This window comes from Scyliorhinus canicula, chromosome 3 (genome assembly GCF_902713615.1).
Source record: "Scyliorhinus canicula chromosome 3, sScyCan1.1, whole genome shotgun sequence".
Classification (NCBI taxonomy): domain Eukaryota; kingdom Metazoa; phylum Chordata; class Chondrichthyes; order Carcharhiniformes; family Scyliorhinidae; genus Scyliorhinus; species Scyliorhinus canicula.
In genome coordinates this window covers 189240375-189255702 of record NC_052148.1, presented here as the reverse complement: position 1 = coordinate 189255702, position 15328 = coordinate 189240375, and the positions used below count along the sequence as shown (strand labels likewise).

The 15328-nt window shown below is 45.6% G+C and overlaps 1 protein-coding gene across 1 annotated transcript in view; it reads left to right on the top strand.

Moving 5' to 3' along the window:
• The window catches only part of naf1 (nuclear assembly factor 1 homolog (S. cerevisiae)), a 282623-nt gene that overhangs the window by 108864 nt on the left and 158431 nt on the right, over positions 1-15328 (top strand). Inside the window, exon 4 of the mRNA XM_038791891.1 lies at positions 14263-14356. Within this exon, the coding sequence (XP_038647819.1) occupies positions 14263-14356 (94 nt within the window). The remainder of the gene's footprint in view (positions 1-14262; positions 14357-15328) is intronic.

The window sequence follows — 15328 nt, the reverse complement described above, 5'->3', positions numbered from 1 at the left end:
CTAAGTTCAAAGAAGGGTAGGACTATTATTGACGATAAGGTATTTAGGAGAGACCGGAAAAGGGATGGGGAGCTGCAAAAGAGTGGCAGTATTGTTTAAGAATGGTATTACAGTACTGGAGAGGGAGAATATTCCAGAGGGGTCAAGCGGGAATCTCTCTGGCTAAAGATAAGGAATGAAAAAAGTGCAATAACATGGATCAGTGTAGTATATAAATCACCACAACTATTGGGAGGGATTTAGAGAAACAAATTAGCAAAGAAATTACTGACAGTTGCAAGAATTTAGAGTAATTTAATGGGAGACTTCGATTATCCAAACATGGATGGGGTAGGAATAGTTCAAAGGGACAAAAATGGCCGAAGTTCCTGGAATGTGTTCAAGATCATTTTCTGTGCCAATGTGTTGCTGGTCCAACAAGATGGCAGGCACTGTAGACCTGGCTCTGGGGAAGGAGTTGACCCAAGTGGATCTAATATCAGTTGGGACAACATTTAGGAGACCGTGACCATTGTGTCATAACATTTTAAGTTGGCCATGGAAAATGACAAGGAACAATCCAGAGCAGGGATAATTAATTCGGTGAATGCCAACTTTGTTGGGATGAGAATGCTTCTCAGTCGAGTGAGTTGGAATGAAACGTTGGCCGAAAAGACTATGGCTGAACATTGGTGAAAAAACTAACAATAAAAACAAGGAGGGAGCATGAAAAGAACCTGACACCTGACAAAAAAGGAATCCCAAGGTCTTCTACCATAAGATGTAGGATCAGAAAGAAGTAGGCAACTTGACCCATTGGGTCTGCTCTGTCATTCAGTCAGGTCATGGTTGATCTGAAGTAATCCTCAAATCTACTTTCCCGCCTATCGCCATCACCCTTGATTGCCTTACTGATTAAAAGTCTGTCTACCTCACCTTGAGCATAATTAACAATCCAGCCTCTGCAGCTCCCTGCGATAAAGAATTCCACAGATTCACTCTTCTTTGAGAGAAGAAATTCTCCTCATCTCTATCTTAAATGGGTAATCCATACTCTTTGAACGCTATCTGGGAGGACGGCATGGTGGCATTGTGGTTAGCATGGCTGCCTCAAAACGCCAAGGGTTCGATCCCGGCCCCAGGTCCCTGTCTGTGTGGAGTTTGCACATTCTTCCCTTGTCTGCATGGGTCTTCACCCCCACAACCCAAAGATGTGTATGAACACAGAACATAGAATATAGAAGATAGAAAATACAGCACAGAACAGGCCCTTCGGCCCACAATGGTGTGCCGAACTTTTGTCCCAGGTTAAGAACAAATCAATCTGCACCCCAGCATTCTACCGTAATCCATGTACCTATCCAATAGCCGCTTGAAGGCCCCTAATGTTTCCGACTCAACTACTTCCACAGGCAGTGCATTCCATGCCCCCACTACTCTCTGGGTAAAGAACCTACCTCTGAAATTCCCCCTATATCTTCCACCATTCACCTTTCACTTTATATCTCCTTGTAATGGTTTGTTCCACCCGGGAAAATGTCTCTGACTGTCTACTCTGTCTATTCATAGAACATAGATAGAACATAGAACAGTACAGCACAGAACAGGCCCTTCGGCCCTCAATGTTGTGCCGAGCCATGATCACCCTACTCAAACCCACGTATCAACCCTATACCCGTAACCCAACAACCCCCCCCTTAACCTTACTTTTATTAGGATACTACGGGCAATTTAGCATGGCCAATCCACCTAACTCGCACATCTTTGGACTGTGGGAGGAAACCGGAGCACCCGGAGGAAACCCACGCACACAGGGGGAGGACGTGCAGACTCCACACAGACAGTGACCCAGCCGGGAATCGAACCTGGGACCCTGGAGCTGTGAAGCATTTATGCTAACCACCATGCTACCCTGCTGCCCCTATCATCTTATTCCCCTCCAGGGTCCCAAGTTCGATTCCGGCTTGGGTCACTGTCTGTGCGGAGTCTGCACATCCTCCCCGTGTGTGCATGGGGTTCCTCCGGGTACTCCGGTTTCCTCCCACAGTCCAATGATGTGCAGGTTAGGTGGATTGGCCATGCTAAATTGCCCTTAGTGTCCAAAAATGCCCTTAGTGTTGGGTGGGGTTACTGGGTTATGGGGATAGGGTGGAGGTGGTGACCTTGGGTAGGATGCTCTTTCCAAGAGCCAGTGCAGACTCGATGGACCGAATGGCCTCCTTCTGCACTGTAAATTCTATATATCTATATATATATCTCCCTCCAGCGCCCTGTCTGAAGCTTGTTTCCTCAGCCTTACAGAAGTATCCTTCTTCCTCTTAACAAGACATTCAACCTCTCTTGTCAACCATGGTTCCCTCACTCGGCCATCTCTTCCCTGCCTGACAGGGACATACATACCAAGGACACGTAGTATCTGTTCCTTGAACAAGTTCCACATTTCAATTGCGTTCTTCCCTGACAGCCTGTGTTCCCAACTTGTGCACTTCAGTTCTTGTCTGACAGCATCATATTTACCCTTCCCCCAATTGTAAACCTTGCTCTGTTTCACGCACCTATCCCTCTCCATTACTAAGATTACTAGATTTGTGGTCACTACCTCCAAAATGCTCCCCCACTAACAAATCTATCACTTGCCCTGGTTCATTACCAAGTACCAAATCCAATGTGGCCTCCCCTCTGGTCAGACAACATAGATACTGTGTTAGAAAAGCTTCCTGGATACACTGCACAAACACCACCCCATCCAAACTATTTGATCTAAAGAGTTTCCACTCAACATTTGGGAAGTTGAAGTCACCCATGACTTCTGCACCTTTCCAAAATCTGTTTCCCAATCTGTCCCTCCACATCTCTGCTGCTGTTGGGGGGCCTATAGAAAACTCCCAACAAGGTGACTGCTCCTTTCCTATTTCTGACTTCAACCCATACCACCTCAGTAGGCAGATCCTCTTCGAACTGCCTTTCTGCAGCTGTTATACTTTTTCTAATTAACAATGCCACCCCCCCCCCCCCCCCCCCCCCCCCCCACCTCTTTTACCACCCTCCCTAATCTTATTGAAATATCTATAACCAGGAACCTCCAACAACTATTTCTGCCCCTATTCCATCCAAGTTTCCGTGATAGCCACCACATTGTAGTTCCAAGTACCGATCCATGCCTTAAGTTCACCCACCTTATTCCTGATGCTGCTTGCGTTGAAGTATACACACTTCAATCCATCTCCGTGCTTGCAAGTACTCTCCTTTGTCAGTGTTACCTTCCCCACTGCCTCACTACATGCTTTGGCGTCCTGAACATCGGCTACCTTAGTTGCTGGACTACAAATCCGCTTCCTACTACCTTGCCAAATTAGTTTAAACCCTCCCGAAGAGTATTAAAAAACTTCCCTCCCAGGATATTGGTGCCCCTCTGGTTCAGATGCAACCCGTCCTGCTTGTACAGGTCCCACCTTCCCCAGAATGCGCTCCAATTATCCAAATACCTGAAGCCCTCCCTCCTGCACCATTCCTGCAGCCTCGTGTTTAACTGCACTCTCTCCCTATTCCTAGCCTCGCTATCACGTGGCACCGGCAACAAACCAGAGATGACAACTCTGTCTGTCCTGGCTTTTAACTTCCAGCCTAACTCCCTAAACTCGTTTATTACATCCACACCCCTTTTCCTACCTACATGTTGGTACCAATGTGCACCACGACTTCTGGTATGGTAGGTGGATTGGCCATGCTAAATTGCCCCTTAATTGGAAAAAAATGAATTGGGTACATTAAATTAAGAAAAAGATTATGCTGTCTGGTCCTGGACTCTACCACAAGACGGAACATCCTCTCAACATCTACTCTGTCAGACCCCCTGAGAAACCTATAGGTCTCAATAGGGTCACCTCCAATTCTTCTAATCTCCAATGAGTACAGGCGCAATCTACTCAACAACTTCTCACAAAATAAATAATAAAGGGGTGGTAAAAATGGGGGGCGTATTAGGGATAAAAAGGGGACATGCATGTAGAGACAGGATAAATAGCAGATGTATTAATTGAGTAGTTTGCATCTGTTTTTACAAAATAAGAAGATTCCATTCAGGCCAAAGTGAGAGGAAGAAACTGGAACACGAGAAGAATTTATAATTGAGAAGGTGGAACTGTGACGCAATCTTTATTTATAATTGGTCAGGTAACAGGGCTGGATGAGATGCATCCAAGGGTACTGAGGGAAGTTAGAGTGGAAATTGAAGAGGCACTAGTGAGAATCTTCCAGTCTTCCTTAGAGAAAGGGTGAACCCAAAAAGGTGGAGAATTGAGAATGTTACACCTTTGTTCAAAAAGGGGTGCAAAGATGAAGCCAGCCACTACAAACCAGTCAGTCTGATTTCAGGAGTAGGGAAACCTTTGAAAGCTTCTGCTGGGGACAAAATCAATAGTCACTTGGACAAGTGCAGGATAATTAAGGAAAACCAGCATGTTTAACTAAATTGCTGGATAGTTTTTGAGGTGGTAAAAGAGAAGGTTGATAAAGGCAATGCTGTTGATGTGGTGCCTGTGGATTTTCAAACAACATTTGGGACAGTGCTACACAACAAACCGGGGCAAAATTCTAGCCCATGGAATAAAAGAAAAGTAGGCACTCGGATAAGAAATTGGCTGAGTGATCGGAAAAAATTATAAATGGTTGTTTTTCAGACTGGTGGAAGGTTTGGAGTTGGGTTCCCAGTATTGGCACCCTTGTTCTTCCTGATGTATATTAATGACCTAGACTGTGGTGTGCAGGGCCTGATTCCAAAATTTGTAGGTGATACAAAGATTGGAAATGTCAACTGTGATGCAGATGGTCTTGAAGTCCAAAGGAACAAAGACATGTTGGTAGATTGGCCAGGCGAGTGGCAGAGGAAATTTAATGCAGAGAAGTGTGAGATAATTCATTTCGACAGGAAAAATATGGAGAGGCAGTAAAAAAATAAAAGCAGTGGGCGGGATTCTCCCATCCCGCGGCAGTGTGTCCACGCTGCTCCCACGACTAATTCTGGCCCCTACAGGTTCGTGCCGCTCCAGCTGCAGATCCGGGCGCGAACTGAGCACCGTGGGATCCACGCATGCTCAGTTGTGCCGGTACCAACGAGGACATGCGCAGTGGCACCGGCGCCAACGCGCACATGCGCAGTGGCCTCTTTCAACGTGCCGGCCCCGACGCAACATGGCGCAGGACTACAGGCGCCGCCACGTAGGAAATGAAGCCCCCAGTCACCCCCCCCGGGATCGGACCCCCCCGCCCAAAGGCCGACACCCGACCCATACACGCCGAGGACCCGCCGGCTCAGAGCAGGTTAGAACGGCACCGGTGGGACTCGGCTCTTTTCTTACAGCCGCTCGGCCCATCCGGGCCGGAGAATCAGCAGGCCAGCCGCACAGGGCGGCCCGGGGCTGCGCTAACCACGCCGGCGAAAATCAAACATTAAAAAAATTCTTGGTTTTAAAACTAATTAGCGGTCCTGTAACTCTTTCTCCGTGTTTTTGTTTCTCCTTTTTTTCTTAAAAATGGGTCAATATTTTGGCCTTTGGAGCCAGGGTTCCATTCTGGGATTTTCCCGTCCATTTAGAACGCCAACTGGGATCATACCAAGTATATATTCAAAATAATTGGCCAAAGTGATGTGAGGAAAATAATTTTCACCCAGAGGGTGGTTGGAGTCTGGAACCAACTTCCTGAAAGGGTAGTACAGGCAGGTTTGACTGAGGTAATCAAAAGGGAATTGGATTACTATCTGGAAGGAATGAATGTGCAAGGTTAAGAGGATAAGGCAGGAGTGGGACTAGGTGGAACACTCTTTCTGACAGTCACAGACTGTATGGGCTGAATGGCAGCCTTTTGCACGGTATTAATGGTAGAGGGAGGAGAAGTCATTGTAAGTCATTCTCTGACTGCAATCGCATAGATAATGAAATAAGGCAAATACATTCCCACCTCACTGGCACGAAGAATACTGTTAGTGTTTCAGGTCAGTGACCTTTCATAAACATGTTGAGGAAGTTTTCCTCCAACATCAAATTGAAGGGATGATTTCAGTATTAGTGACAAAGAAGTCCATCAATTCCTCCCTCTAGTTCGAGGTGAGGGTCAGAGAGATGGATGAAAGGGTTTTACGAGGACTGTTTGCAACAGAGAAGAGAAGCTGGGGGTTATCTTTGCATTCCAGGCTGATTCTGGAATTGTGAAGAAGATCAATAATGCTTTGTAATCCAGCCAGATCTGGCTGAAGCCAGTTATCCATCATATTCATTCATGTCTGCGACCCCTGAACTAAAGGAGCGAAGATGAGGACCGCACCAGGGCAAGTGGCCAGAACGAAAGGAAGCACATCAACGGAAACTAGGGCATTGTGGAGGTGAGAATGTGGATGAGCAAAAGCATTGTGGTGAATGGAGGGCCAAAGATTAAACCATTATCTGGAAAGTGCAGTTGTAAATGAATTGGGACATGTGATGAATGTAGGAATATTTAATATATATTGCATTATGTGCCTGTTGCAGTAGTGCTATTGAAATAACTTTGGTTAAGGTATCCAGATTATATCTCTGCCAAAGCTGTGATTAACATTTAGGCAGGCTATAATGTCACTCGTGAGAGGGTTTGGGCCTGGTTTTGAGTTTTATTTTCAGCTCTACTCTATCTCTGTTGTTTTTATTTTTATTTTTTGAGTTCTGCTCTGGTTTCTGAGGAAAGGTGGTGTGTTTCTCAGAACCCCCCCCACCCCCCCAGGACTTTGTGCCTAAATCTATAAGCCATTGAGTGTAAACTGTATTAATACGTGGCATTTGACCTGTAACTGTGGATTTTGCTGAAAATAAGTTCAAAGACCTTTATTTCCTTTGGAACTGTTTAATTGTTAATTAAAAATCTGTTTTTCTGCGATGTTAATGGGATAAATTCTTTGTTGATAAAGGTTAGTTTAAAATAAAAGATCCCTTGGTGTCAGAGGAATCACCCTTGGCGTGATGCATCCTTTCCTCGCAGTTTACAAATTGAAAAATTATTGGGGTCTGTTGCTCTGTTTATCTGGCTCTAAATATGGTTGCCTTCCTTAATCCTAATTATGTTTTGCTCTAGAGTGGCCAGGTATCTCTCGATACCGCCACAAGGTTCAAACCCGAATACTGATCAAAGAACCAATGCACCAGTTAGTTAGTTCAAAGTCAATACTATTTATTTACACACACAGTAATATCTACTCATGCACAAATACCATAAACAAATACTATCTCTAACGCTAACGCCTATACTTAACTTCGGGTGCCCACTCAGTCAGAAGAACAATGGCCGTTGTTCGGATCTGAGGCTGTTGGGTGCGAAGGTGTAACAGGAGCTCAGCTATGGTCGTCCCTGTGATGGTGAGCGTTGACCTTGGACTTACTTGCTTCTGGTGCAGCTGGTGGACTGGTGTCTTCGCTTCGAGAGCAGAGTCCAAGAGAGCAATTCTCTCTTGGGCGCTTTTTCTTGTACCCAAAGGGGCTTTGCGTGCTTTTGGACGGGCCTTGAACCTGGCCCCAATTAATTGGACCGCATCTTGATCATCGGTATCGATCTCGACCAATAAAGGGGTGGGAGCCCTGATGGCTGGGCGTGCCTTTGGTGGCTGTTGGCCTTGTTTTGTTTGTGTCTTGCAGGCGCCGGGGTGTCTGCCTTAGTATCAGTTACTTGAATGTTATTCCTTTGTTCCCGGAGATGGGCCATCAATATGCTAATTGACCTACAGTTTCAGTCTCGTCTGGGAGTTGCCTTCTCAATATGCATCCAGCCTCTGTGTCTGTTTGCTTTCTTAGCACTGTCCATGTTTCCCTATAGTCTTTGCAAACATCCATTTTGTAATCTGGAAGTGGCCATCCCAGATGGCTACACTCCCTCCTTGTGATCCTCAACACGAAGCGTCAAGGATCAAATAACTGCGTCTTCTTTGTTCTCCTCTGAAGTCGGGCACCCATAAGTAAGGACAGGCCTGCACTACTCTGTCCTATGAATGAGACTTTTGCCTGAATTATTTTCTGTACATACATCATTATAAAATTCTACGGGGCGCGATAACATTCAGGCATGCATTACAAAATACAAAAACTGGAACCTCTAACTATCCTTAACTAAACTATCCTCAATCAATCAAAAGAATTTACAACATTTTAAACTGTACAATAGCAGCAACACAGGTCTCTCTGGCTTGGCAGTCAAGCACAGAGTTTTACATTTCTTTTTATTGGAACGAACAAAGCACACAAAAACAAAACGGATGCACTTTAATTCACTTAAAGGGGTTGGGGGGGTTTGTTGAAGTCCGAAAATAGGGGATCTAAGTGTGTATATCGGAGTGCGAGTACGGGAGGCCTTCCTCCGCCATTTCCTCAGCCTTGGGGTCTGCACGACACTGCAGAGTATCGCAAGTACTAATAGTGATTCCACAACGTAGGATAGGGAGTACCACGTTATGAACCGGTCGCACCAGGTCGGTGTATCGGTTACTGCCTCGGAGTACTGTGTATGGCAGGGGTGGGAAACATTCATGGCCTGCGTGGTAGAGGTAGAGATAGATAGAGAAATACAGCACAGAACAGGCCCTTCGGCCCACGATGTTGCGCCGAACTTTTGTCCTAGGTTAATCATAGAATTTTGGACAATTTGTCATGGCCAATCCACCCAACCTGCACATCTTTGGACTGTGGGAGGAAACCGGAGTACCCGGAGGAAACCCACGCAGTCACGGGGAGGATGTGCAGACTCCACACAGACAGTGACCCAAGTCGAAATCGAACTTGGGACCCTGGAGCTGTGAAGCAATTGTGCTATCCACAATGCTACCGTGCTGCCCTTAAGAAGTTAACCTACACTCCCTTATTCTACCCTAATCCAAGTACCTATCCAATAGCCGTTTGAAGGTCCATAAATTTTCCGTCTCAACTACTACCACAGGCAGTGCATTCCATGCCCCCACTACTCTCTGGGTAAAGAACCTACCTCTGACATCCCCTCTATATCTTCCACCATTTATCTTAAATTTATGTCCCCTTGTAATGGTGTGTTCCACCCGGGGAAAAAGTCTCTGACTATCTACTCTATCTATTCCCCTGATCATCTTATAAACCTCTATCAAGTCGCCCCTCATCCTTCTCCGTTCCAATGAGAAAAGGCCCAGCACCCTCAATCTTTCCTCGTATGACCTACTCTCCATTCCAGGCAACATCCTGGTAAATCTCCTCTGCACCTTTTCCAAAGCTTCCACATCCTTCCTAAAATGAGGTGACCAGAACTGCACACAGTACTCCAAATGTGGCCTAACCAAGGTTTTGTACAGCTGCATCATCACCTCACGGCTCTTAAATTCAATCCCTCTGCTAATGAACGCTAGCACACCATAGGCCTTCTTCACAGCTCTATCCACTTGAGTGGCAACTTTCAAAGAACAATGAACATAGACCCCAAGATCTCTCTGCTCCTCCACATTGCCAAGAACCCTACCATTAACCCTGTATTCCGCATTCAGATTTGTCCTTCCAAAATGGACAACCTCACACTTGTCAGGGTTAAACTCCATCTGCCACTTCTCAGCCCAGCTCTGAGGGGGTAGCGTCCATGCGCAACTGGAGGGATCCCGCTAAGATCCAACTGTAGAGCATGATGGTTGTCTTCATCTTTTCTTCTTTCTGTCTTCTTCATCTCTTCTTTTGAGGTTCCTGTGGTTCCGGAGTTCTATGGACGCAAGCATAATATCTGTTATTATCTTGCTTAAGATCTCGTAGGTCCGTCTGTCTGTCCTTTATTGCCAGTTGCCCATTATAATTGGTCACCATCTGTGATTCCCTCATTTAAAAAAAAAATGAAATCTTTGGGACAAGACAACCGAGAAAAAAACTGACACAGTGCGAGCGTCTCGCAGCCTGTGCGATCTACCATCCCAGTGTTTGAGGATGTAAATAGCATCTTGGGGTGCCTATGTGACGCGGTGGGTAAGAATGGGTGGAATCCCCGGGTAGGACGGTGAACAGTGCCGTTTGTGCTCTACCCGAGCGTAGATGACCAGGGGGTCCTCAGGCAGGGCGGGGACCAGTGCTGTTACTCCACTGCCTGAGTGACCGGACAAGAACGGGTAAGAGTGTGGTCATCGTGGTGGTTGCAGTTATGCATCTCCTGCCTCGAAGCAGAAGAGCAGTTATGAACGGTTGTGTACGGACAAAATTGTTCCTTTAACTGCCAGCGGGTGTCAAAGGAGTGGTGTCGTGGGGCCATGAAAACATTTAGCGAACAAACAACATTCAACATTGACAGTAACAAACATTGAAACATCAAACTAACATAACAAAATTGTGCAGGTTCCATCAGAAAGGACACCGTAAATCTCCATCGGTTCCTTTTTACCATCTGGACACCTCGTTGCTCTATAGCGAACAGAGTCGCAAAGGGATTCGTTTGGTGGGAGTCAGACTCTAAGTCATCATCTTCTCCCGGTTGCCATACTCTCGACTGGAGTTATCGTGCTAAAGCGGCTTGGGGCGATTTGGGGTCCATCTCATCGTTCCGGATGAGCCTGAACGAATTGTCTCGGTGCCAGTATTTCGTATCGAGGTTGGAGCTGCTGGGGGTCAATCCATAATCGTCAGGCGGTGGGTCTGGATCAAGGGCATTATCTCGAAGGGGTCGCTGGAATCATGTTCGGAGTCGCTGGGAGTCGGGCCTGGTGCAGGGGTGTAATCGTGGTGTGGTGTGCTGGGGCTGTCGCTGTCGGTTGGGGGAGGGGAGAGGCGGAGTTGTGCTTCTGGGGGTGGAGTCGAAGTTGTGTCTGAGGGTGGGCTGGACAGGTTGGGGGTGGGGAGGAAAAGGTCGTTCGTGCTCATCTGCTGCTGCGAGCGAGATGTGGTGTGAATGGCTGTTCTGCGAGCCATAAGCCTTAAGCTGTTTTATGTGGAACCACGCAGACTTGCCATTGGGATAAGTGATCTTATATACGGAGGGGCTGACTTTGTCAGAGATGGAGTACAGTCCGGCAAATTTGGAGAAAGAGGAACGAACTGGGGTTGTATCGGGCGAGCATGACTTGCTGCCCTACTACAAACTCCGTGGTGTGTACCGTCTTATCAAAGCAAACTTTGCTTTGCTTCTTGCGGGTTCCAAGTCTGACAGCTGCTGCAAGCTGGGCTGCCTTTACATTCTCAATAATCTGTTATACTGCTTTCTCGTGGTGAGGGCGGTGACTGCAGGGCTGGCCAAATCCAGTCCTAATAAATACTCTGTCCCTTTCATGGGGCGTCTGGTCATGAGGGTGTGGGGGGTGTATCCTGTGGATGTGGATACCGTGTTTCGTATGAACATTAATGCAAAGGGGAGAACTATGTCCCAGGTGCTGTTGTGCTGTTGCACCATTTTTCGGAGGGTGGCTTTTAAAGTCATGTTCATCCTTTCTATTATGCCGTTTGACTGGGGGTGGTTTGCGATATGGAACTTCTGTTTTATACTGAAAATCATAAGGACGTTTTTCATTACACGTCCTGTAAAATGGGAGCCTTGATCGGTCTCCATACTGCGGGGGAGACCCCATCTTATTAAGATGAGCTGTGAGGATTTTAGCTGTCGTTTTGGCTGTGTTTGTTCTGGATGGAAAAGCTTCCACCCATTTTGTGAAGGTGTCGATGACAACCAACACATACTTGAAACCATTCCTGCAGGGGGGGGTAGGGGTCCTATATAATCAATTTGCAAATTTGTCCAGGGGCCATTAATGGGGCGGGTGTGACTCAGCTGGCCTTTCTTTGCATATCTGTCCGGATTGTTCTGGGCACAGATCAAGCAATTCTCGATGTAGTAAGTGCCCACTCAGTCAGAAGAACAATGGCCGTTGTTCGGATCTGAGGCTGTTGGGTTCGAAGGTGTAACAGGAGAACAGCTACGGTTGTCCGTCTGATCATGAGTGTTGACCTTGGACTTACTTGCTTCTGGTGCAGCTGGTGGACGGGTCTCTCCGCTTCAAGAGCCGAGTCCAAGAGAGTGATTCTCTCTCGGAGGGGGCTTCTTCTTATACCCAAAGGGGCTTTGCGCCTTTTGGGCGGGCCTTGAACTTGGCCCCAATTAATTGGACCGCATATTGATCATCGGTATCGATCTCCACCAATAAAGGGGTGGGTGCCCTGATGGCTGGGCGTGTCATTGGTGGCCTTTGGCCTTGCTTTGTTTGTGTCTTTCTGGCGTTGGTGTGTCTGCCTTAGTGTCAGTTACTTGAATGTTATTCCTTTGTTCCTGGAGATGGGCCATCAGTAGGCTAATTGACCTACAGTTTCAGTCTGGTCTGGGAGTTGCCTTCTCATTACGCATCCAGGCTCTGTGCCTGTCTGCTTTCTTAGCAATGTTCATGTTTCCCTATAGTCTTTGCAAACATCCATTTTGTAATCTGGAAGTGGCCATCCCAGATGGCGACAGGTCTCAGCTGGTTCCTAATATAAATTGGGGTCTGGCCCGGGTGCTGTAATAGAGAGCATTTCTCCAGAGGCGAGCACCGGAGGAAATAATAGGGATAAGGGAGATGTGGCAAGTGGAGAACATTCACTGACCCAATCCTTCAAACAGCCTCAGCTGCGGCTGCAACTGTGCTTGAATGTAGATCAGTTCTGACTGAATCACAACAAATTCACTGAAGGCAGCAAAACACTAGATAGTGGAAATCTGAAAACAAAAACAGAAAATTCTGGAAGCACTCAGCAAGTCACACAGCATTTGTCGAAAGGGAAAATAGAGTTGACCTTTCAGGACTGTGAGTTTTCATAATATTCCCCACACGGGAACAAACCAAATTGACACATTTCTCCCTCACTTGAAGAAATTGCCAGCAACGTTTCACTTACTGTTCTTTAACAAAATCAAAATTCAGAACCAACACAAATTAAAGATGAGTGGCAAACCACAATTCAAATAAGAACACTTGCATTTTAAATAATTGATACCGCAAGTATGTTGTGCACAATCACAACCATTGGCATCACTCCCTGCAGATCTAGCACTACAATTCCACAATATGCTGTTCTTTAGTCACACAGTCAGAAGTCCTGTGTGAAAACAGCTTACACTCCAGAAGTATCATGGGTACAACTATCATTAAGACATACTTCTATGGATCATATCCCCTTACATCCAGATCATGCAGTTCTCTAGAGTTCCTTTGCAGCTGGCCAACCAGTTTGCCCACTTTTGGGAAAACACCTAGCTCTTTAGATTCTCTGAGCTATTTGCACACCTTTCCAGGCCTAAGATCTTTTTAACCAGCTCGCACAGTTCCTTGAAGAGCAGCTGTCTCCTTTTCTGCCAAAAAAGAAAAAAACTGACTTCCTGAGAGCGATTTGCTTTTTCCCGTGTCTTTCTCTTTCTGTTAGTTTTATTTTTGTGTCTGCATCTGTGTGTTGACTGCCTTCACCCTGCAGCTGTCTTGTTTGTAGTTGTCTTTTTTTTTTACAGCTCTCCTTTGTGGCCATTTCGTATAGTATCCATGAAAAGTACAACTAGTCTCAATTGATTGATGCACCCTGTTAAAAAAAATATTTTCAAGCATTCCAGTTTTTCATTCATTTTTTGAATGTTATTTTTCCAATTAAGGACAATTTAGTGTGGTCAATCCACCTACCGTGCACATCTTTAGGTTGTGAGTGAGACCCGGGCAGGGAATGTGCAAAGTCCACACGGACAGTGGTCTGGAGCCGGGATCGAACCGGGCCCTCGGCGCCATGAGGCAGCAGTACTAACCGCTGCGCCACTGTGCCATCCTTTTTCAAGCATTTCTAAAAAGATTTAACAGACCTTTTAAAGGAAGTACAAATTTTCCTCACTGATGACCTTTGGCTTCTAGGCTAAAGATCACCTCACAAAATAGTTTGTTGGAAGTGCGAGGCTGCCTAACTAGTGGCTGGAGGTTTGGACAGAGGGAGTTGGACACTGAGTTTAATACTTATGTTAGTTTCCTTGAATCAAGTTCCTGATTAAATTGTGTGTCTAGCGGCCTGGCTTTTAAGGCTTGGGTAAGTACAGTTCTACGTCTTTTTAAGGTTGCAAAACAATGAAAAGGTGCAGAGAAACTGGCAAGGAGGTTTTCAAGTATTGAACATAGCCATTGTAAATGAATTGGGTTTTGAGTATGTTGGCGTGTATCAGCAAATGAAGCAGCTGTTTGAGGAAGTATTGCAAAATTTATTTTGTGTGTTTGTATATTTTAATCAACAATGGCAATTAATATATCCAGGACTTACTGTTTTGCATTTGTGTTTTAACCAGGATCTGCCAAAAACTGAAGAAGTGAATATTGTTCTTCCTGAAGAGGTAGCCAAGGAGCCCATTGGTGTTGTCTCCAGTATCATTGACCAACTGGGTATGTAAAGCATATATGACTAAACTAAGATACTGTTCTTAGCTATGGGTTTTGATAATGTGGCACATAGAAGTAATATTACTGATCTCCATGGATCTAATGAATAAACATTTCTTTGCAGGGATGCATAACATTTTCTTTAGAGGACCCCATTTCTGTGCGAACAGGACATGTGGGGTAATGTTTGTTATGGGAGAGGTGTTTGTAGAACCCCAAAAAGTATCATGGCGTTCAACCAACCCCCACCTTTAATGGATTGTTGCTTTTGAAGCACACGGCTTGTTCCCCAGGTGTCGTATTACAATTATGGACACGTGGTTTTTAAAACAAAACAATGTTTATTCCATGAACTCAAATTAACCTTTTAAATAAACATTGGATCTCTTAACACCCCTTACTTCAAAGATAACCCTGAAAATAATACAACACTACCCAATCCTGCAAACTGTTCCTTTAGACATCCAAAAGACTTAACAAATCCTTCAAACAGAAGCATATTAGATTTATATTCAATTCCGATTTCACCAAAGGATTAAGAGATAGTCCTTCATGGCAGAGATCACCAGCAATGCAGCTCACAGCCACACCCAAGCTTTCTTCAAAACTGACACTAAAACTCCCAAAAAGCAGAAGTGAGGTCAGCTCCCCCCCGTTAAATCACTTCAGTAATATGATCAGCTTCATTTCTTAAAGGTACATTTCTTAAACATCCAATTCTTAAAGGCACTCTCACATGACATGTTCATCAAGCAGATTACATTGTACCGTGCCCAATGGGACCTGGGACCCTGGAGCTGTGAAGGGGCAGTGCTGCCTCATAAAGTCACAGTTCCTATGACATCCTCCAGTAGCTGAATGCCCCAACATATCAAAGATGTGATCTGTAAATGTAAATTGGGGAAAATAAATTCCAAAGCTTGATAACCAGGGCAACTTTATGGTTTAAATCCTGACTTTGATGTATTTACCAGT